Here is a 22,577-nt window from a genome sequence, read left to right as displayed (position 1 = left end):
GAGGTCCGCGCTGCCTGAGGCGCTGCAGCCCGGAGCCCGGCCGTCCGGTCAGCGCTCGCCTTTTCCGCGCCGCCGGGCTTCTCCTGCGCGTCCGCAGCCGGTCCCCGCGCCGACATGCGCCTGGCCACCACCGCGAACCAGGCGTACACGGCCTCGCTGGCCGTCTCGGAGCTGCTGGGCTGCAAGCAGTGCGGCGGGGGCCGCGGCCAGGACGAGGTATCCGGGCGAGGGGCCGGGCGGGCGGGTACCCGGCACAGCTGCCCGGGCTGCACGGAGGTCGCGATGCCTCCCCGCCTTCGTACCTAACAGCTGCGGAGAACGCTCCGCATTGGAGAGTGCCCCGGGAGCAACCGCCCGGCCGGCCGCCCTGCCCGGCGGGGGGCGTCTCGGGCCGGCCCGCGCCCCTCAGGTTGAAGGGGCGGCCTGTGGTGGGAGGGGAGACGGTTTCCACCGCGAGCCGGCCCCGGGAGAAAATGCTGAGGCTGGCAGACACAGCTGCCTCGGTCATTTAAATGGAAGTCTCCAAAACGTAAATAACGTCGTCTTGTGTGCAAGTCTCCACAAGTCAGAACCGAACAAAGCTGCAGTCTTAGGGTAGAACAGCCTGTGGATTTTTCTCCCCTCGGCGTCTTGTCAGAACATTATCGGTGACCCTCCCCCCACCTTGGCCTCCTACTCAAAAAAAGGGGGCAATAACCTTTGAGTCGGTTAAAAGATGCTGCCGCCTGGAACACGTATGTTCTGCCGGCTCTATGACGTTATGCACCGCGCTTACCCCTGGTTGTTAACCATCCCTGTTGCGCCCGAGACGGCCTTCAGGAGAAAGCGGTTCAGTTGTGACATTTTGTCTTTTTCCCAAGGGGTTGGAAATAACGGCCCCATTTGAAAGTTGCTAGTACAGCTAACCGAAATTTGAGCCTTTAAAAGGCTTTCATTCAAAAGGTGACAAAGGAGAAAGAGAAACAGTCATTAAAATTTGAATTGAACTCACAACGCTGGGTTGCCATCGGTCACGAAATCTAGGAATTTCTCCGCAGCGTTGCCCACTTAGGGGACTCCGTTTAATGTTTCTGTTGTTTCGTAAGTGGAGACTGCGTCGCGAGTGGACTGCATGGATTCACGCAACTTGAAGAGAAGACCTCGTGGGGGCTGTAGAACACACTTTCCTGGATTTTAACGTTAGTGGGTACATGATACGCTCCTCATTGTGTACAGATCATGCAGCAACCTAAACACCAACAAAACTTGCCCTGCCTGTTGCTTTGGAAACTCTATCAAAGAAACAAAACCGTGTGGAAGTGTTCACATCCCATTTCTGGTTTCCGTTTGCAGGCCATAAAAGATCTTTTCTCATTTTGACTAGAGGCGATCCCCAGTCGCGGAGCTTGAATAGCTGTTATTTCTGATGGTGTTTGGGTGCAGAATCCCGGTTCTCGCCCAGATCTAGAGTCTCTAAATATAGCCACGAAAACTGGAAGATGAAGGGATACATTGTAGCTTGCTGGTTGGTTACCGTGCCCGTGGGATTGTGTTTAGGAAACTAGGAAGCCTTGCGGCGTTGTATTTTATCACTTTTAACACATCTGACCTGTGGGAAAATAAGTCAGGAAGTAGTGCTTTATAGGAAAACTATTCATTTTACAAAAGAATTAATAACATGGCTCTTTCAACTAGCATGCCTCCAAATAAAATGCTTTAAAATGAAACACTTTTCAGGGATGGGACTCCTGACTAAAATACAGGGCACACACATGGCCTAAGTCAGCCTTACAAATCCAGTACTTTGAAGTCAGAGAGGTTTTTGTTTTGTTTTGGTTTTTTGTTTTATAGTTTTTTTGAGGGTTTTTTTTTTAATATGTTTTATAGAAGACCAGAGACTAGAAAAAGAGGTACCCGAACTTTCAGTATTTCTAAGTTCCCAAGTAGAGGTAATGACAATGTTAAAAGAAGCACCAGTACATTTGTTATAGCAGGAATATATTTTTGTTCCTTCTACATCTTTTCATTTCTGTTCAAAATTTTTGAATGTCAGCAGCCTAGCACCAGCTCTAGGAAATGATTCTCCTAAAGAAGGGAGAGTGGGGCAGGAGCTTTCACTTTTTACACAATTTATCGTTGCCTAGTTGAAACACATACTGCTTTTGTAATTTTTTTTTCAATCAAAATTAATATGAGCGTTGTGGTTATTGGTATAAGATGTCTGGACATTTTTTTAAAAGTGCCCCAAGCCCAGTGAGAAAAATGATTCAAATGACTTAATATTTACTTTTCCACTTGTTTTGCAAGTGGGTAGATACTAGAAGCCAAGGAATGCTTTTATTTTGCATTTGTGGCACATCACTGTCTCACTTAAAGGAGGATATTGCTGTAGATTCCTAAATGTATCTCTGACCAATTTGGAAATGATCAGAGCAGTACTTTTAGCATGCCAACACTGATTCGTAAGGTGATACAATACAGATACAGTGTTTCTGTGGTACTGTCGACATTTGCTAAGAATTTTCATATTGTGAAAATGAGTGTCTTAGTATTACATGCTACTGAAGAAATAGATGTTATGTCAGAGATTTGCAGCAGTGTTGTCATGGCAGAGGCTGTTGCTGTCTTTTTCAAAATGCTGATTAGGAGAATTGTTGAGAGGAAAGAACTGTTAGTTCCCATGTTAGTTTTTCCAGCCACACCTTCACCAAAGGCCTGTGAGGTTTGTGCTGTGATTAGCATCTACATCTGCTTTTTAAACAAGGCCATTTGCTATCGGCAGTTCTGTGTCTTAGAATCTGGATTGGCCAAAACGTATTCAAAGTCTGTAATTAATTTTCTTCAACAGCAACAGATAAGGCATAATTGAAATAACGTTTAGGAAATTATGAAATGCAGTTAGTTTGGCTTATGATCACCCTATTGAAGACCTGTAGTAGCTTTTTAAAATCAATACCTGCTAGAAGATAGGGTAGTAGCTAATTTGTCATGTTGACTAGGAAAAGTATTCAGAAAATGAGTTTTCCAGAAAATTAGCCTTTTAGAAACCAAGAATACTATTGCATAGCAACAGTGATATCCAAAAGGACCTTTAAGGTGTCAAAAACTCTTACAGAGGCTCAAAAGAGTAATAATGACAACTCTAGAACCAGATTTCCTAGATTCAACCCCTGTCTGCACCACTCACTAATACTAACTGAGCTAGGTACTTGATTTCAAATTACATACATATGTATAATTTATAAATTATTATATGTGATTATTTCATGTTTATAATTATTGTATGTTACATAAACATTATATAGAATTTGATATATATAGAAATATATATAATTTATAAAATCATCTCCTTCCTGCCTGGATCTGGACTAGGATATGGTGGAATGGAGTCTTAGAGCTCATCAGTTGATATTCTTGTATCTCTCTCCTGTACCTCATCTATTAAGAAACAGAACAAAGGACATTGAGTAAGCCTTCAAATATGGAGAATAAGTTGATGTGAGTCTAGAATAGCACTCACTATATTTCCCATTAAATTAGTCGATCAGTCCTTTTTGGGAAAGACTTGATTTTTTTTAAGTATATCAGTGTCTCCCTTCCCCCAGTCTTTTCTTTCACTTCCTCTCGTTTTCCTTCCTACCATTTCCCTTTCTGCCCTTAAGGAATGGCACAGACCTCTCACAACTTCTTCATCTTAATAGGAAATTGACCCTGGTAGTCTGGATGTGAGCTGGGTACAATTCTATTTTATCCGGAACTAGACTTAGGTAAAATAATGAAATTGGAATCTTGAATGTCAGAGACTTCTTTCCACTCCTTTCCTTTCTTCAGTTTATCTTCTCTTCCATCTCCAGTTTTCTTGCCAGACTGGTACCTCATCAAGGAATTAATGTAACCTCAACAATAAGAGATTATCAGCATAATTGGTCTATAATCCATTCCCAAGAATGTTTACTTTTAGTTAACATCCTGCTTTAAAACACATAGTTTTTCACTCTGAAAGAATGTTTGTCTAAAGGAACTGTGAAGGAAGGTTTTGCCCACTGAAGGGAAGGAATAGGGGAGACAGTGATACAAGTATGACCATTAAATTTGGCTGTAGGGGTAGACTTTCAAAGACTTGAAAAGTATATAGGACCATTGGGAAAGGTCTTTGCTATACTTATAGGAAAATACTCCATTCTGAAACACTGATAGCCACTTTCTTTGAATTCTAAAGCTATTGTTTTATGATAGTTCAATATGTAAAGTATATATTTGGTATAGAAACAAAACCAAAATAATATAATTCAACCTCTTTGTTTTGAGGTCCATGTGCTGTCCGTCTTGTTATTAAAAATATGTATATGCCACCCACATGTTGCTAAGTTAGTTAAAATAAAGTCCTATAAATGGAATTGCTAAGTTTTTTTTTCTCTCCTTACAGATAGTAACAAAACATATGCATCTTACGCACTTTGCCCTCCCCTACCTCACCCCCCTGATGCACACTCAATATATATCTTGGAGGTCTTTTAAAGCCAACTCATACAGAATTGCTTCATTCTCCTTGTAAGGACTGCATGTAATTCTAGTCTGTGGTCATACTACATTAAAACAGTCCTGTTAATGAGAGCTCAGGTTGTTTTATATTTTGTACTATTACAAACAATGTTGCAGAGATTATCCTTTTACCTATGGCATGTCTATGAGTACAGGTCAGCATTTAAAATGAAATTGTTGACTCAAAGGATTTGTGACTTTTTAATTTCAATCATTATTACAAACTACCCTCTCTATAAGTTGTAGTGATTTACACTTATGTATTCCTTGATCTTACTTCCTCACACTTCACAACACTCCCATGAGAAATGTGTAAGTAACAAATATTTATCCACCTCTTCAGCACAGCCTACTATTAAACTTTTGATCTTCAGCAATCTTTTAGGTGAAAAATAGTATCTCAGTGTAGCTAACTTAAAGTTTTATTGTGAGGTTGACCATTTTTCAGCCATTTGTATTTCCTTTTCTTTGAACTGTCCGTGTCCTTTGTACATTTTTCTATCAGGTTGTTGTAGGTTTTCTTACTGATTTGTAGGAGTTTTCATGTACTCAAGAAATTTAGCCCCTTTGATTTAGAAACTGCAAATATATTTCCCGATTTTCTGTTTGCTTTTGACTTTTTTATATGTTTATCTTTCCCATGTGAAAGTCTTTATTTTTATGTCATCAGATTTACTAGTTTTCTATTTTACGACTTCTGGGTTTTATGACATTCTTAGGCCTAACTTCATTCCATGAGTGTTTTCTTCCAGCACTTATGTTTTTTGCCTTGGGGTGTTTGTTTGTTTTTTTTTTAATACTTACCTCTAATTTAAGTATGATTTATGGTTCTAACTTTACTTTTTTCTGAGCGGCTATCTAGTTGTATCAAGATCATTTGTTGAATAATCCATTTCTCCTCCATTTGAAATACTACATTTTAACACAGTACAGTCTCAAGAATAGTAGTGTCTCTCAGGTATAAAAAGAGTGATAAACTCTTGAAATGGGCATTTTCCTAAAATGCATTTTATTTAAATAATATAGTGAAGAAATGAAGAGGGGTAAATATTGAATGTAACCTTAACATTTTGCCCAATATATCTTGATATCTATGTAATTGGATCAGAAATTCAGCAGTTAGAAAGGCTAATAGAGTCATTGTTTTATATAAATGGCTGCATTTGTGTTAAGATGATGTATTGAATAGAAGGAATGTGGAGGTTTTTTTCTTGCATTTATTACAGGCTAATAAAATTAAGACATGCCTGTGGCCAGACCGGTGAATTGAGTGCCTCTTCTAGTGAAGGGTATAGTTAGAGCATTGCTATGTTCAGTGTAAGTGTATTGGCAAGTGTATTTGAATCGACATCTTAAGTTATCCCGATAAAGATTTTCTTCAGTTTTGTCCTGCCTGCTTAATTTTTAAAAATCCACTCTGCTCAAAAGGTTTTCATTCACTTGGACCAGATTTTTTGAATTGCTGCCACATATCCTTCTCTGTCTGCAAACCACCGCCCCCCCGCTTTTTTTTTCTTTAAAAGGAACATCCTGAAGGACTTTTGGAAGCAGTAGAGGGTACAAATAATATTTGTATGTAGTTATATAAGCAAGGGTTTAATATTTAGATGTGTAAACTTCAGGAATTTGGGGGGGATTTTTTTTGTTGTTTTTTTTAGAAACCAGATTGATAGGACATGAGCCTTAAAAAAAAGTTATTATTTTAGTTTTGTTTCTCTAATCACACAGTATTGGGGAAAAGATGGACCTTTAATACATACTTGTCACTTTTTGTTAACCACACTACCCTGTCACATCAAATATAGTAGACTCTCAAGTACAGGGTTCTAGATTCACTATGTCAAAGGGCAGAAAACCTTTATTTGTTAATCAGTTGGGCTTCTCTAAAATATAAGCAAAATTGATAACATACTATAAATAAAAGATTTAAAGCAAACTCGCAAAGTTAGTTTCTCGAAGATTGTTTTACTCAGCCACAGAGAAAACATGCCCTGCAGTACTTACTTTTATGGATTTAAGTAACTACTTTTTATTTTTCATAGTATTTCTTCTCCTATTGTGAAGTGTTATTGTAGATGTAATAATAATTAACACTCCTTTCAACTTAAGACGTCTAGGCAGAGGTTAGTGAGTTTTCATTTCCTGACAAGATACACAGGGGTTGATGTTTTGGTTGGTTGAGTTTTGGATGTACAAACACATTGGTCTTATTTTGTATCAGTGACAGTCCACAGGGTTGGTTGCTATGTGCTGAACTTTCTGTTCTAGACTTTCTGCCAAGTACTTTATGCAAAACTCTGGTTTTAGTGAAACAGGTTTTATTGTTTTTAGTCTGTGTCGTATTATAAGCTCTTGTCAGCCATATGATGCAAACAGAGGAGTTGGTATGTATATATGGCCATGAAAACAAACCACTAAAACAAGCCTGTCTCTGTTCAACTGGTTGTTTTTCCTCCCATTCCTGTAGCCTCAGTTCATGTTGTTTACTGCTGAGAGGCCTGAGATGGTGTAATTTTCTTTTCTAGGAACTTGGAATTAGAATTCCTCGACCACTAGGACACGGACCAAGCAGATTCATCCCAGAAAAGGAGGTATGTTGTTTGTGAAAGTACATAGTGAACTGTATGCTTTTAAGGAAAAGCTTTCATGACCCACATCTTGGCATCTGAACAACTGTTGGACAACAACATGTTTTACGCAGAGTTGATCGCAGTTAATCATCATGCTTTGGCAGTGAATCTGTGGGATTAGAAAGCTGTTATAGTCATGTTGATTTCTAGTATTTCATGACGCTTTTCTAACACCCATATTTAATCTAGGAAAGGCAAGACTTGTTTTTGACCAGTAATACTCCATCTCTTTATATTTAGATGTTTAGTTAGGTGCATGCTCATAAGCTGAGTTACTTGGTCTTGACCATCTCCACAGGCTGGTGTCAGTGCTAGATTGGATGTTTAATTCTAAATATGTAAAACTCCTATGCTTTAGATCTCCTTAAATTTTGGTTCTCCTTAAATTGAGACTAGGCGTTATAAGGAAAGGGTAAAGTCTTTAGAGTCCGTTTGCAAGCTCTGCAAATTTGATAATCTAAATCTGCTTCTTTATCTGGATTCTGGCCAAGTCTGCAAGCAGCCTATCTAGGTGGCCTTTAATGTTCAGCCTTTGTTTTTTATCTACTACCTACTACATAATATTCAACTGTTTATTCTTCTGTCTTGCTGCTAGTTGAGTTAAAGTTTCAGAATTATAACCTTTCTCTCAAGCCAAATTTAACCTGCTTGTAGATGACACTTAAAAAAAATACGTATGCACTGCATTCTAACACCAATTTACAATTTATGTAACCATGGTTTTCCTCTCTTTCATACAGATTCTCCAAGTGGGAAGTGAAGACGCACAGATGCATGCTTTATTTGCAGATTCTTTTGCTGCTTTGGGTCGTTTGGATAACATTACATTAGTGATGGTTTTTCACCCACAGTATCTAGAAAGTTTCCTAAAGACTCAACACTATCTACTGCAAATGGATGGGCCATTGCCCCTACATTATCGGCACTACATTGGAATAATGGTTTGTAAACATTAAATGAAAAATTCCTTCTGCCTCCTTTATTAATCGTTTTAAGAGATGGTTAATGCTTTAAACAAAGGGATGAATACTTATATTCTGACTTCTAATTGGATTCCTGTTAGGTAGTATGTGGTTTTCCTCTTACTAAATAAGTATACTCTCAGATGTATCTGTAAAAAGAAACAAGTGTTTATACATTATTAAGAACCATTTTCCATTAAATGAGAATAAAGAAGAACACAGGATCTATTCCACTGTTACAAATAGTTCACATTGACATAAGTGGCACTACTCCTGTTCGATTTGTAAATTATACTCCATTATTTTATGGTTGGCACCTTAATTGAAGTTAATCTGAGGATCTGAAAGTTATATAAATACAATTCCTAAGGCTCAAATACTTTTATCAGCTATTCAGTTTGTTTTTGGGATGTTTCTGAGGTCTTTCTATGGTGTGTGTGATTTTTTTTAATGTTTATATGAAACTGCATTTCTGTGGTTTATGAAAAATTTGCAAACGGACTAATCAAACACTTGCTATTTTACCCATTATAAAGGAAAAATATTCATAGTTTAAAATTTTAATATTTATAGTTAGATTGATCTTTTTGTTTTCTCTTAAGGCTGCAGCAAGACATCAGTGTTCCTACTTAGTGAACCTCCATGTAAATGATTTCCTTCATGTTGGTGGAGACCCCAAATGGCTTAATGGTTTAGAGAATGCTCCTCAAAAACTACAAAATTTAGGAGAACTTAATAAAGTGTTAGCCCATAGACCTTGGCTTATTACCAAAGAACATATTGAGGTAAGTAGAAGTGTAATGTATCTAAGGTGTCACTTAAAAAAAGATTTTTTTTTAAATAGACTTTAATCTTTAGAGCAATTTTAGGTTTACAGAAAAATGGCACAGAATATTCTCATATTCTACCCTCCTGAGACTCCCCCCAAGTCTCTTTTACTAACATCTAGCATTAGTATAACATTTGCTATAATTAAAGAATCAATATTGATCAATTAACTATTAACTAAAATCTGGGGCTTACCTTATGGTTCACTCTTTGTGTTGTATAGTTCTATGGGTTTTGACAAATGCTAATGTCATCTATCCACCATTACACCATCATACAAAGTCGTTTCACTGCTCTAAAAATCCTGTGGGCTCCACCTATTCATCTCCCTCCCCTTTTCCCTGAAACCCTGTAACTACTGATGTTTTTACTGTCTACAGTTTTGCCTTTTCCAGAATGTTACATAGTTGGAATCATACAGTATGTCATCTTTTCAGATGAGCTTCTTTTACTTATCAGTTTGCATTTACAGTTCCTCCATGCATTTCCCATGGAAAATTTATTTTATTTTATTTATTACTGAATAATAATACACCAGTGTATGGAGTTACCATAGTTTGTTTGAAAGCCATCTTGGGTTACTTCTGGTTTTGAGCAGTTACAATATAGCTGCTATAAACATTCACATGCAGGGGTTTTTTGGTGAACATAAGTTTTCAAAACAGGTAAATAATTAGGAATGTGATTGTTGGATTGCATGGTAAGCCTGTGTTTAGCTTTGTAAGAAACTGGGAAAAGGTCTTCCAAAGTGACTGTACCAGTTTGCATTCCCAGAAACAGTGGATGAGCATTCCTATTTCTCCATATCCTCACCAGCACTTGGTGTATCAGTGTTTTGGATTTTAGCCATTCTGATAGGTGTAAAGTGGCATCTTGTGTATCTTTTTAAAATGCCATTTAAATCAGTGCCTTCTGGTTCTAAGTAGATTGACATTCCCTAAAAGTATCTACCATGCAGTAGAAATTCTTAAAAATACAACATATTTTTGGGCTTATCTTTCTATTTCATAAAACATTTTCAATACTATTATATAATTGAAGCATCTTATTAAGATATAAGATCTGAAATTGATTAATGTAGTATCTATTATATTGTCTGGTAATGCAAAATTACACAGGATTATAAAACAAATAATGAAGCAGAAGGGATATGATATGCAAGACTTTGAAGAATCGTAGACTTTACCTTGAACATAATTTTTTAAATAATTATAACTTGATGATTTAGGAATATGCAGAGTCAAGTTCAAACTACTAACTTTAAAATTCCTTGAGACAGTTTGATAATAAAGAAAAACACAGGCATATTTTATACAGTAGCTTCCACTTTAAATACAGATTTATTACATTTAGATTGAGACTTTGAACTAACAGTGAAAGCATTCAGAATCCGGCATCTGAAATATGGCAACTGCTTTTAAACAAAAAACATTCTATTACATTTTAAAATCAGGATTTCAGAAAATCAAAATAATAATGAATATGTCATTATCAGGTTATGTTAAGCTCTGGCAAACTCTGGGTTCTATGTGTCTCAAGTTATAATTGTATCCTAGGTTTTATACAGTGACTACTCCTGTTTTTAAGTTTATTTATTTATTTTGAGAGAGAGCACATGCATGCACCTGCACACATGAGCAGGGGAGGGGCAGGGAGAGAACCTCAAGCAGGCTCAACGCTGCAGGCTCAACACTGTCAGCTCAGAGCCTGATGTGCGGCTCAAACCCATGAACCATGAGATCATGACTTAAGCTGAAATCAAATCAGATGGATGCCTAACCGACTGAGCTACCCAGGTGCCTCCTAATCCTAAATTTTTTAATTTTTTTAACGTTTATTTATTTTTGAGACAGAGAGAGACAGAACATGAACGGGGGAGGGGCAGAGAGAGAGGGAGACACAGAATCAGAAGCAGGCTCCAGGCTCTGAGCCATCAACCCAGAGCCCGACGCGGGGCTCGAACTCACGGACCGCGAGATCGTGACCTGAGCTGAAGTCGGACACTTAACCGACTGAGCCACCCAGGCGCCCCTGTTTTAAATAGATTAAATACCAAGATGAACTATTTACTTTTACCAACACCATAACCAGTATAAAAGTATGTTCTTTTTTTTTCTTAAGGGACTTTTAAAAGCTGAAGAGCACAGCTGGTCCCTTGCAGAACTGGTACATGCAGTGGTTCTCCTCACACACTATCATTCTCTTGCCTCATTCACATTTGGCTGTGGAATCAGTCCAGAAATTCATTGTGACGGTGGCCACACATTCAGACCTCCTTCTGTTAGTAACTACTGCATCTGTGACATTACAAATGGCAATCACAGTGTGGATGAGATGCAGGTCAACTCAGCAGGAAATGTTTCAGTAAGTATCTATTATTTGTTACAGGATTGTCTTAAGACTAATCATAATGATTGCTGCTATATTATTTTTTCATGTGACTTCTTAGAAAACCTACCCTGTTAAGCCCCTCTACCTGTTCATTCAGCAAGTATTTACTGACTGCCTATAAATGCTCAGCAGTAGTTTAGTGCTAAGGGACATATAAAATTATAAGACCCTTTAGGAGGTTACACTCAAGTGTAATTTTAGGATCAAGAGCCACCAGCATATGCCCCATGAGAGCCAGCTAGTGTTGAATGTGTGCTGCAGTGAGATGAGGGGAGGCTGAGACCCTGCAAGTTAGTGGTGGAGACTCCCTGATGCTGATCACATTCTTTTCCTCTCTTTTGCATAAAAGAAACAGGCTGGTTTCTTAATTATATTTTAGAAGAGTTAATCAGCCTTTATCTAGAAATTTCTCCTTTTAAAATTCTTTTTCATGTTTAACTTGGCACAAATATATATGTAAGTGAAAGTAAATTTATTAAAATGTTTTCTATTCCTTCTCTGGGTTTTATATTTTCTCAATTTTGTTATTCCCTTGAAACAGATTAGAACAAGTTGAATGTTCTATAAGCAGATTTTAATTCCTGAATACAATGAGTCAAAATCCCCTTTGCATTCTTTTGCTATAGTGAAAAGATTTCCAAAGAGAAATCACAGAAACAACATCACAGTCTTCTGAATACTTTGCATGCATACATTTTTCGGTTATATTATTCCTTTGAAACAGATTTGAACAGGTCGAATTACCTTTAATGTATATATTTGTGGGCAGGTTGCCTCCCTGAGCCTCTGTTCTTTCATGTCTAAATAGAGGTCAGACATAAGGTTATTTGAGGTGTAAATGAAATGTCTCTAAAGAAATAAAAGGCCTAGTACAGCTGGTATTATTTGTCAGGTGCTAAATAAAAAGTAGCATTTACATATGGTGAGATTAGCACATGAAGGAAAATAATTTTCCCAGGATTGATCACTTGTGAGCTGATCACAAGGCCCAAGACCATCAGTTTCACCCTGTTGAGCCACCTGGATTAATGTTATAGGCCGTAATATTGGCCACTGATCATTTATTAAAACTTATATGAGATGGTCTAAGGAAAAATATATATATATCAGTTGTTAGGATGCTTGGAGTTGGATTGTGGTCCTTCCCCACCTTTGATTTAGGACAAGGCTGAAGAAAATAATGGGGTTGGGGGTAGTCTTACAGTGCCTTTGGAAGGGCCAGAACTTGCCTTAAATCTTCCTCAACCACATAAGTATTTCATGTATTAGTGCTTGAGAGAATTGGAATGTAGGATGGGTTCAACTACACAAAAGGAAAAGATATCTACCACTTCTTTTTAATATGAAGTGAAGAGGCCACCTCTTAGTGCTAAAATGGTATGTAGTACATGAACACGCCTTCTTTCATTACAGAAAATTCCAAAATTTGTACTTTTTGTGTGGGAGTGTAGAAAGGCAAGAATGCTTTCCTGAACAACGGATGAATTAGCAGTAGCTTTAGTTTGTTTGTACATAGGTACAGTTGGAGCACTAGGTATGTATGTACTCTGGACTACTTAGAAGTAGGTTTTTGAATGTAACAAGTCAACTTGAGTTGTAATATATTTTGGGAAATCAGTTCAGTATACATTGTGACTGTAAACATTGTACTGTAAATGTTCTGTAGTTTTTCCCTAATAAAATTTTTGGGGTAAAGGGTAAAAAAAAAAAATAGCACAAGGCTAAAAAAGTACTTGCTTGTTTCTAGTTATTCCTCTGTTACATGAGGTTAGTAGTAAAATAATAGAAATTTTAAATTTCTCTACTTGTCCCTGAGTTTGCTATTTAAAAGGTTTATGGCCCACACTGAGGGCATTTGTCAGTGAGCTAATATAGTTTATTCTTCAGGTATGTATCAGATGTCTGACTCAGTTCAATTCAGATACAAGTGGTTAAAAAACCAAAAGAATTTCCTCATACAATATTAACATTTTAATATCAAAATTAAATGCCTTTTTTTTTTTTTACACTAACAACTTTAATAGATTTTTTAAGGAGCAAAAGAAATGTACTTTATTTCCTTTACTTCTTCACTTTAAATCAATCAAGAATTGTCTTTCATAAGAATACTTAAAATTTGGGCTGTTTTAGGAGAAGGTAGCTACACAAAACAGGTAGTATAATGAAGGATAATGTGAGTTGACAAAAACCTTAATATTTATATATATATATATATATATATATATATATAAATATATATATATATATTTTTTTTGTAAACCTTGGGTCATTCTTTTCAGCCCTTTATTTGGCCACTGACTCTCTCTGAGGAGTAATTAAGGAGACCTATGTACCAGAAGAACCTTTAATACATCATAGAAACACTTTCTATCATGAAATTGTGAGAGGAAGTACTCACTATAGGGTGCTTCAGTATAACTGTTAGGATCATACGAAAATATAAAGCACCAGTAGTATAAATTTTTTGTCTCTTAATGTAGAATTATCCTTACAAGCTTTCTGCAACAAATATTTTGCAAATATCTACTATGTGCCAGGTACTATGCTGGGCTCTGAATATATACTCGTAAATTAGACAGGTCCCTGTCTTTATGAAGGTTTGGTTTGAGGGAGGCAGGCATTAAACCAGTATCATGCAGTAACAATTACAAATTGTATCTGGTGCTCTGAAGGAATGAGCAGAATGCTGTGTGAGAATAATTAGGGTGGCAAGGTTTGGGATGGGGGGACAGGACAGGAAAAGCAAGTAAGCTGACATGAGTAGGACCAATGGGTGTAAACCAGGAAAAGAGTATAAGAGTAGGGGAAGAACATTCCTAGCAAAAGATATGTATAATGAGGAAAACATTAGTTTTGTGTTTGAACACTGAGATTTGAAATTGGAAGATTTCTTACTGTTTTATAAGATAAATTCCACAGATTTGATCCCAGTTCCATAGTAAGGATGCAGCAGGGTATTGTTTGGCTAGTTCAAGTCCACTGGCCAGTCCTCCTGTGTCTGTCAGACCTATTAATACAGATGTCACTGCTCTAGTCATCCCAGCAAGTGACAGTTGCCAACCCCATTTGCAGAGGTCATGTGGAGAATTCCAGCCCTGTAAGGACACATTTCATTCTTAATTGGTAAATTTGAGCTGATTACTATAATTTGAAGATGATAGACACGTGTTGACAGTGTGCCCAAATGTGCATAGTTGAAGCAAAACCACTTAAACTTTGTATCTTATTTAAGCCATTGTAAGTTGATGATTAGTGTTAAATTTTAATTCTTAAAACTTAGCATTAACAGTAATGACATTATTACTAATTTTTTAAGGTAAAAATATTGTGTTCTTAAAAAACTTATTTTAAAATCTGTAGACCTGTATATGTACACCAAAATATTTTCATTTTTTTATTCATTCACGTACATTAAAATTATAAGATCTATTTTTCCTATATTCTGTTGTCTCATAAGAATTTGTGTCTTAATAAAAGAAAATTTTTAAATTTCATCCTTTGTCTGAAATATACAACATTAATTATATTTTCTCTTCAGGTAAGTGATTCCTTCTTTGAGGTCGAAGCCCTCATGGAAAAGATGAGGCAGTTACAGGAATGTCGAGATGAAGAAGAGGCAAGTCAGGAAGAGATGGCTTCACGTTTTGAAATAGAAAAAAGAGAGAGCATGTTTGTCTTCTCTTCAGGTAAAAGCAATCATTACATAGTCAACAAAATTTCTATTGCTTACAAAAAAGATCCCCACTTTTTTTAATGTTTGTTTACTTTTGAGAAAGAGAATCCCAAGCAGGCTTCACGCTATCAGCACAAAGCCCAACTTGGGGCTTGATCTCAGGAACCATGGGATCATGACCTGAGCCAAACTTGAGTCAGATGCTTAACAGAGTGAGCCACCCAGGTGGGGGTGAGAATTTAGATAAATTTTTATCTTTTTTTTTTTTTTTACTTTTATCTTTTAATTGTATTAGAGAATTTAAATAATAGTTTTAAAACATAAATCCAAATATGTTTTCCTTTTAGATAAGCTATTATTGCATAGGTGTTCCTACCTATAAATAAAGCAGGCAACCTAGAAAAAGAAGTTATAGTATAAATAGCACTAGACTAAAAGAGGACATTTGATTTGGGTTTTAATACTAAAATCACTGCTAATAAACTTTGTGAATGTAAGGCACTTAACATATGAATGCTCTCTTTTTTCTCTTCTTTAAAATTAGGATATTGGGGGTGCCTGGGTGGCTCAGTTGGTTAAGCGTTTGACTCTTGAGTTTGGCTCAAGTCATGATCTCACAATTTGTGAGATCAAGCCCCGAGTCAGGCTCTGCACAGCCTGCTGAGGATTCTCTCTCTCCCTTTCTCTCTGCCCCTCTCCCATTCACATACTCTCTATAAATAAATAAACATTAAAGAAATTAAATAAAATTAGGAAATTTTATAAGCCCTGAGATTACTTTTTAGCTTTAAAATAAAATGATTTGTGAAATGATTTGTCAGTTGTTAGACAACTGATGACAAATGTAAATTCTTTATGTTTGGCCTTTATATACAGGCTATACAATTTAATATATAAATCAGGTAATTTACAGGAAATGTATTTTGATAACAGCGAAAGAGTGTATGTGTTAAATACCAAGTTTCCTAATAGCAAACAAAAAATCACATTTTTTCTTAAAGTTTATTTTGAGAAAGCAGGAGAGAGATCCCAAGCAGGCTCCTTGCTGTCAGCACAGAGCCTAGTTTCACAAACGTGAGATCATGACCTGAGCCAAAATCAGGAGTCAGATGCTTAACTGACTGAGCCACTGAGGCGCCCCAGAAAAAATCAAATTTGTATAAATGAAGGTTGGATGTTATCTTGTTTCTCCTTGAGGAAAAGTTTTTGTTTCTATTTACTTCAAACGAACATGAAAGCAATCCAGAAAGGCTTTAGAGCATTTCAGGAAACACTGTAAAAATGATTCACCATTGCAGTATTGTTTCTAGGACCCTTTGAGGTGTTAGATCATATTATATATTGTAGGACATTAATATTTAACCAGAAATCATTCAAGTGCTAAAGTATAGAGCATAGATGATTTATCACCATAAAGATTATCCAAAAGGGTGTTCAGACTTTAAGTACATGCTTTTAAGTAGAACTGGGAACACAGAGGGTATATAGGAAAGAGAAAAATGCAAAGCATAAAAAATTCAACCATGAATATTTTTATAATAGAATCTAATTACATTGCATTTATTGGTAAGTAAGCTACTTCTCTTTATGGTTTTAAGACTTAAGTTGGTTACTCACTGTCAGAGGGCTATCCTGTTTTTACTTATTATAGGTAAAATGAATTTTAACTAGCATTCTGTTTTTGAAAAGCTTTAAGTGGCTTTTTTTTTTTTAATTATTTCAGATGATGAAGAAGTTACACCAGCAAGAGATGTATCTCGTCACTTTGAGGATACTAGTTACGGCTATAAGGATTTCTCTAGACACGGGATGCATGTTCCAACATTTCGAGTACAGGTAAAATTGCACATGACTAGTTAGAAATAGTTCAGTCTGACTTAAAATAAGAAAAAGCCCCCTGGATTTGAGAATTCTAGAATGTTGAAGAAGTGACTTTTCTTTATCAGGCAATTCCTTTAAATATATTTATTTTATTGTTGAAGTTCATAAATCAGATATCAAAACACGTTCACCCATAAAACTAAATGACAGTAATGGGTTAGGTTCCCAGATGGTGTGCCAAAACTCAAGTTCATAATATATCTAAACAATGAATAATACTAGCATTTATAGCATTGGTTTTTCTCCTCCTCTCCTATTGAGCCCCAGCATTAAAGTGAGGCCCTGATATGCACCAGGCCTGAGTAACAAGAGAAATGTCCCCAGCATCCCAAGCATTATGTAAAAGTGAGTAGAGGGAAAGAGGATGAAAAATTCAAAAGTAAAAGATGTGCTTTATTTACTTTTTTAGGGAGAGTAAGCTTTTGCTTGGTTTGTTTTCTTTATAACTTGGATGAGTTCTTACAGATAGCACAGACAATAAACCATGACAATTACAGTATCCTAATTCCCTGTGAAATATGTACTGAGTGTTATTTGGAGCAATGAACATTTTTGAGGGCTTTAAATTAAACTTTGAGAGGATTCACATAAATAGTGATGTGGGGAGTAGAATTATTTTTGGTAGACCCAGTTTCTTTAGCTCCAAAATCATGAACTCTGAAATATACATTAAAACTTCCTCTGTATAATTCTGTATCTATTGAGTCTATGGAAACTTAGGGACCTAGTGGTCGTCTAGGATACTACTAGGCTCCTTTGTTCTTGCTTGGTAGAAGGCACTATGCTAAAAGTGCGTTGCAAATATATCTCGGGAGCAACAGTAGCTGTATTCTCTGTTTCCACAGTAAAAGTTAAGAATCATCAGTTAATCAATTATTGATTGATTAATTCATCAATTCTGTTCTTTAAGCTTTGTAAGACTGCTCTCAATCCAGTCCATTAATAGAAACATCATAACTATTTCTTAAATAGCCTATTGTATAAAAATTTAGGTAAATATTTAATTCAGATGAGTTGTTATTCCCAACTTCCACAGTTATTGTGAGGGTCCAGTGTTAATAACTATTTTATCAAAATTATGAAAATTTGGGAACTAGAAAATTGTGTTTCTTCGCTCAAGGGATGAAGATGTTTAAAGGGACAAAAATTAGGCACAAGGAAGAGTTACAGAATATTTCTACTTGATAGTATAATTGTGTCATGAAATACAATAATTAGAATTGAAGAGATCATGTGGGTTGGAAATGTTATGGCGTGAGTTAGGATTTGAGAGATTTGCATGGTCCAAAAGCATGGGCATTGTAAAGCAGAGGAGACTATAAGCAATAATTGAGCTTAGATTGAGGGAAGCGATCATAAAGAAATTGGCTGGGCTGCTGAGTGCTTCAAGCAAAGGATTCCTACTTCTGATTACTGTGACGCTAGTTCAAAATCGGTCAGGTTTGTAGGTTTTAACCAGAGTAATAACATGTCAAAGAGGTGTTTCAGGAAAATAAATATGAGAGCAACGTAGAAGTAGCATAGGGGCTTATTTTGCTTGAGGTAGAAAGAAAGGAAGCAGGGAGATTTAGTGTAAGAAAACTAATTAGGAGATTCAGTTAATTATGCTAAGAATTAGGAGGTAGGAGGAAAAGGAATGAGTGATGGTTGTATTGAATTAAAAATTTACAAACTTTGAGGACCATTTAAATAGCTGCAGCAATGGAAAAGGAGAGAGGACTTCCAAGATGGGTCATCTCTGGATGCTGAGTGAGGAGACGGGGGGAGAGAGAGAGAGAGAGAGAGAGCGAGCGAGCTGAAAATGGGTGGCCTGTGTTTAGGAGAGAAGAATTCCACTGGTTTTTAAGCTCACTGAATTACAAAAGGTTTGCATGCTGCAGAGAACATACTAGAAAGGCAGTGGATTCCAACTGCCAGTAATCTCACCTAGGTCTACTGCTTTGCCATATGAACTATACTTGGCCACATTTTAATTATTCACATTTGTTCTGTTCTCTGTATTTAGGACTATTGCTGGGAAGACCATGGTTATTCTTTGGTAAATCGCCTTTATCCAGATGTGGGACAGTTGATTGATGAAAAATTTCACATTGCTTACAATCTTACTTATAATACAATGGCAATGCACAAAGATGTTGATACCTCAATGCTTAGACGGGCTATTTGGAACTATATTCACTGCATGTTTGGAATAAGGTTAGTTTGTTATGTTTACAAAGAAATATTTTCCTTTGAGCTAAATTATTCAAGTGCTTGGAACATATATACACAGAGATGCACTATATATATGTATATATATATTACATATATGTATAATAGTCATAAACCATTCCTTCCCCAATAGCTTATTTTTATGCCACTTATGAGTCAAAGAACCAATTTAATGCAGCTTGGTTTATTTCCTCTCTCCTAGCTAGGCAGAAGGGAAAGTTAGGGACATTGCCTCTGGCCCATAGAGGAAAAGTTTGTCACCAGACATCTTTGATATCTTTTCTCTTTGTATCATCGTCTTGGAACTAAGTACCCTTATAGTGCCCTCCTGGCTATTCTCAAGCTCCTTCTGAAGAGTACCTGCTCCCATGATACTTCATCAAAATGCAAAACTTTCATATCCTGTTAGGTATTCAGCCATATTATGTTATGCAGGAAATGCAGCCATTATATACCACCTTCTAACAGATGTACATAAACACTATGCTATAGGGTTTTCTGATTATTTCAGCTGTAAAATCAGGTTTTCTCTTGCTATTCATTTTATCAGTGACTGGACTATTAGCTTCCAGAATAGTAGTAGAACCAGCTTTGCAAGAGCTGAAACACAAGAGACTTCAGTCCCTGGATGTTCTAGAAACTATAACTCAGTGGAGCAGAGCAGACACTTGTGACTGTAACCATCTTGGCTTAAAGCAGAACAGCTTATCCTAAGTGTAGACACTGTGAGGCTGACTATAAATCATCCTTCCCTCTGGAATAATCATCTGCCAATCCCCCACCATTTTTTTCCTCATCTGATACCAGAAACTCCTGGAAACATGGGGAAAAATAATTATTAATTATTTTCATTTACACAAGTGGATTATGATCTATATATCATGCAGTAGTAACCAGAAATATTAATTTGTGGACTTAATTTTAACAATACTCAAATTGTTTCCACAATTTCCTCAGTGTGATTGCTTCTTTGATTATAAATATATACTGTTGCTTGGGTACTGGCAAATTTTCTATTCATTTCCCTAACTTCTCTGTTTCTTATCCTCTTTATATTCACTCATTCACCTCCAATTAAACATTATAAAGCAGTTGTTTTTGAGAGATAGCTGCCTACACAGGGAGGGAAGAAGAATACAGCATTTATTAATGTCCATACTTTCAAAAGAAATCAAACTATAAATTGAAAATATATAATTCTCACTTTATCTTTTAACAGATATGACGACTATGACTATGGTGAAATTAACCAGTTATTGGATCGTAGCTTTAAAGTTTATATCAAGACTGTTGTTTGCACTCCCGAAAAGGTTACCAAAAGAATGTATGATAGCTTCTGGAGGCAGTTTAAGCACTCTGAGAAGGTATGTACCTATTGTGGTTTGCCCTGTAACTTAGCAGTGATTCTTACTCTCCTTCATCTAATCTAATGGCTCTCAAATCTTTTCCAACCCAGAGAAGAACATTCCAGCACAGCTGTCTCTGGTGTCCCTTGGAAGGGAATCTCATTATAGTGCTAGAGTAAAAGAATAAAAGGGCATCCAGGGCCCCACTTCAGAAGTGCTGGCGTGGCTGTCACTGCTTGGGAGAATTGTTTATAGATATAAATGGTCTGGTCGTTGAACCATCTTGGTTATTAAACTATTAAGTGATGATTTGGCAGGGGAGGTTGGTATTCTAATAAAGCAATGTCTAGATTTTCTGAAATATAACAAACCTCTAAGAAGAGATGTAATCAAATATAAGCTCCGTATCTATCCAAAAAGAGCATCAGATGGCTTTCATTTTGAGACAAATTCAAGACTTCTAAGTTATTCAGTGGCACACAGAAAATGTACTTATTTTGGGGGGATACTAGCACTGAAAAACTGGGAATGCTTACAACTGTACCTTAAATAATGTGTTTTATATTCAGGTTCATGTTAATCTGCTTCTTATAGAAGCTAGGATGCAAGCAGAACTCCTCTACGCTCTGAGAGCCATTACCCGCTATATGACCTGATGCCTTTCCTCCATTAAAGATAATGGAATGATCAGCAGATATAGTCTACAAGGGGAAGGTACTAAGCCCCAGGACCAATGGTAGATAAAAGAATTCAGAAATCCATTGTGCCATGATTCCTTTAGTTTCTGCTATGTTACTGTGGAAATACCACTGCTGGCACGAGCAGTGAATGCTTGGCAGCTTCAAGTGTAGAGCTGTGAAGAAGGGCTGCCATTCACAGTATTCACAGTATTTTGCTTTTTGACAGTACAAGATGCTGTATAACTGTTTTAATACAGCAAATAGTAACTCTCCAAATCCTGTTGCTTTTATGTTAAATAAGATAACAAGAATTGGAGCATGCAAAGAATGGGAGTTGGATAATGACATAAGCTTTTTATACATAAAGAATTTTATTTAGATCCTGGTGCTGCTATTTCTGCTGGTGGAATGAATAGAGTGGCTGTTCCAGTTAAGCTATTAGTAATAAAAGTGAACACTGCTACTATCTGAGCCTACATACATAATTTGCGTGGTTTCAAATTAAACTTGCATATGTGTTAATTTTTTTGCATCTAAAAAAGCCTAGAATTATTACAGCTCGGCAAAGACCATTTCGATGGTAACAGTTCATTTCTTTCATTATAGTTTTTTTTTTAATTCAGCTATTGGATGACATTAAATTACAGTGGCATTCTTAAAGATTTTCTTCAAAAAGCAATCTTAAATGAAAGTGAATAATTATAAGAAAAGCTAGCTATCTTTTGATATGCTGTTTCCCAAGATTCTCGGACACTGGAGGGCAGCTGTCTTGTGCAGTATTTTGTTTCCAGCACTGAAGTTGTGGGAAATGTTGCTGTAGACTGCTGCGCAGTCCCAGGTGCATTCTGCCCCTCTGCTCCTGCCCACCTTGTGGTCCCCACTTTAAAGATTGTGCAGCTCTTTAAAAATAAAGCTGGAAAATATTTTTAGTCAGGTTATCAAATTTGATTTACAAAAATGCTAACTTTGGGAAAAAATGTATTAAGTACTTTGTATTCTGGAAGTGTGAATTGCTTTTGAAGTCTGTCAGTATTATTGGTATTTTTCAATAAATCATTTTTTCTCCAATTTTATGTGCTGTCTCAATCTCATGAAAAATTATGACTTCACAATCAATTACCATTCTGAAGTTCCGTTTACTTTTAATAGCCAAGCAGATTCACAAATAATGCTGTAATCAGATGAGAGACTATTAAATGGCAAACTCTCAATGCCATTTTAAAGGTTACAAAGAGTGGACTTTCATGATCTCCTGTAAGACTTTTATGACCCCATGCCTTGTCCCTTTTGAATGGAGATGTTTTAGAGTTCAAATAATCATTAGAAACAGGGGCACCTGGCTCAGTTGGTGTATGTAACATGCAGCTCTTGATCTCAGGTCCAGGCCCCACATTGGGTGTACAGATTACTTAAAATCCTTTTTAAAAAAATTATAAACAAGGACTAGAGTGACA

The 22,577-nt window shown here is 36.5% G+C and overlaps 2 protein-coding genes across 9 annotated transcripts in view; one reads left to right on the top strand and one right to left on the bottom strand.

The window, feature by feature from the left end:
• Positions 1 to 22,191, top strand: part of SESN1 (sestrin 1) — a 116,329-nt gene extending 94,138 nt beyond the window's left edge. Inside the window, exons 1-10 of one of the 4 annotated variants that reach the window (XM_042986947.1) lie at positions 25 to 216; positions 7,047 to 7,112; positions 7,892 to 8,092; positions 8,716 to 8,898; positions 11,063 to 11,305; positions 14,871 to 15,018; positions 16,729 to 16,841; positions 18,892 to 19,082; positions 20,317 to 20,461; positions 21,013 to 22,191. In XM_042986947.1, coding sequence (XP_042842881.1) covers positions 115 to 216; positions 7,047 to 7,112; positions 7,892 to 8,092; positions 8,716 to 8,898; positions 11,063 to 11,305; positions 14,871 to 15,018; positions 16,729 to 16,841; positions 18,892 to 19,082; positions 20,317 to 20,461; positions 21,013 to 21,099 — 1,479 coding nt within the window. In that variant the 5' untranslated portion in view covers positions 25 to 114 and the 3' untranslated portion in view covers positions 21,100 to 22,191. Of the gene's footprint in view, positions 1 to 24; positions 217 to 519; positions 1,179 to 7,046; positions 7,113 to 7,891; positions 8,093 to 8,715; positions 8,899 to 11,062; positions 11,306 to 14,870; positions 15,019 to 16,728; positions 16,842 to 18,891; positions 19,083 to 20,316; positions 20,462 to 21,012 lie in introns of those variants that run through there. The other 3 variants (XM_042986949.1, XM_007078745.3, XM_042986948.1) reach the window with 3 other exon arrangements.
• The window catches only part of ARMC2 (armadillo repeat containing 2), a 138,811-nt gene continuing 123,356 nt past the window's right edge, over positions 7,123 to 22,577 (bottom strand). The window contains exons 20-21 of one of the 5 annotated variants that reach the window (XR_006217787.1): positions 14,228 to 14,427; positions 7,123 to 7,260 (exon numbers count right to left, since the gene is read on the bottom strand). The gene's annotated coding sequence lies outside the window, so the exon portion shown is untranslated. Of the gene's footprint in view, positions 7,261 to 8,122; positions 8,263 to 14,227; positions 14,428 to 14,879; positions 14,968 to 21,951; positions 22,037 to 22,577 lie in introns of those variants that run through there. The other 4 variants (XR_006217786.1, XR_006217789.1, XR_006217785.1 and 1 more) reach the window with 4 other exon arrangements.

Source organism: Panthera tigris, chromosome B2 (genome assembly GCF_018350195.1).
Source record: "Panthera tigris isolate Pti1 chromosome B2, P.tigris_Pti1_mat1.1, whole genome shotgun sequence".
Lineage (NCBI taxonomy): Eukaryota > Metazoa > Chordata > Mammalia > Carnivora > Felidae > Panthera > Panthera tigris.
Note: the sequence above shows the minus strand (reverse complement) of the source record. Positions and strands in the feature narration are given on the sequence as shown.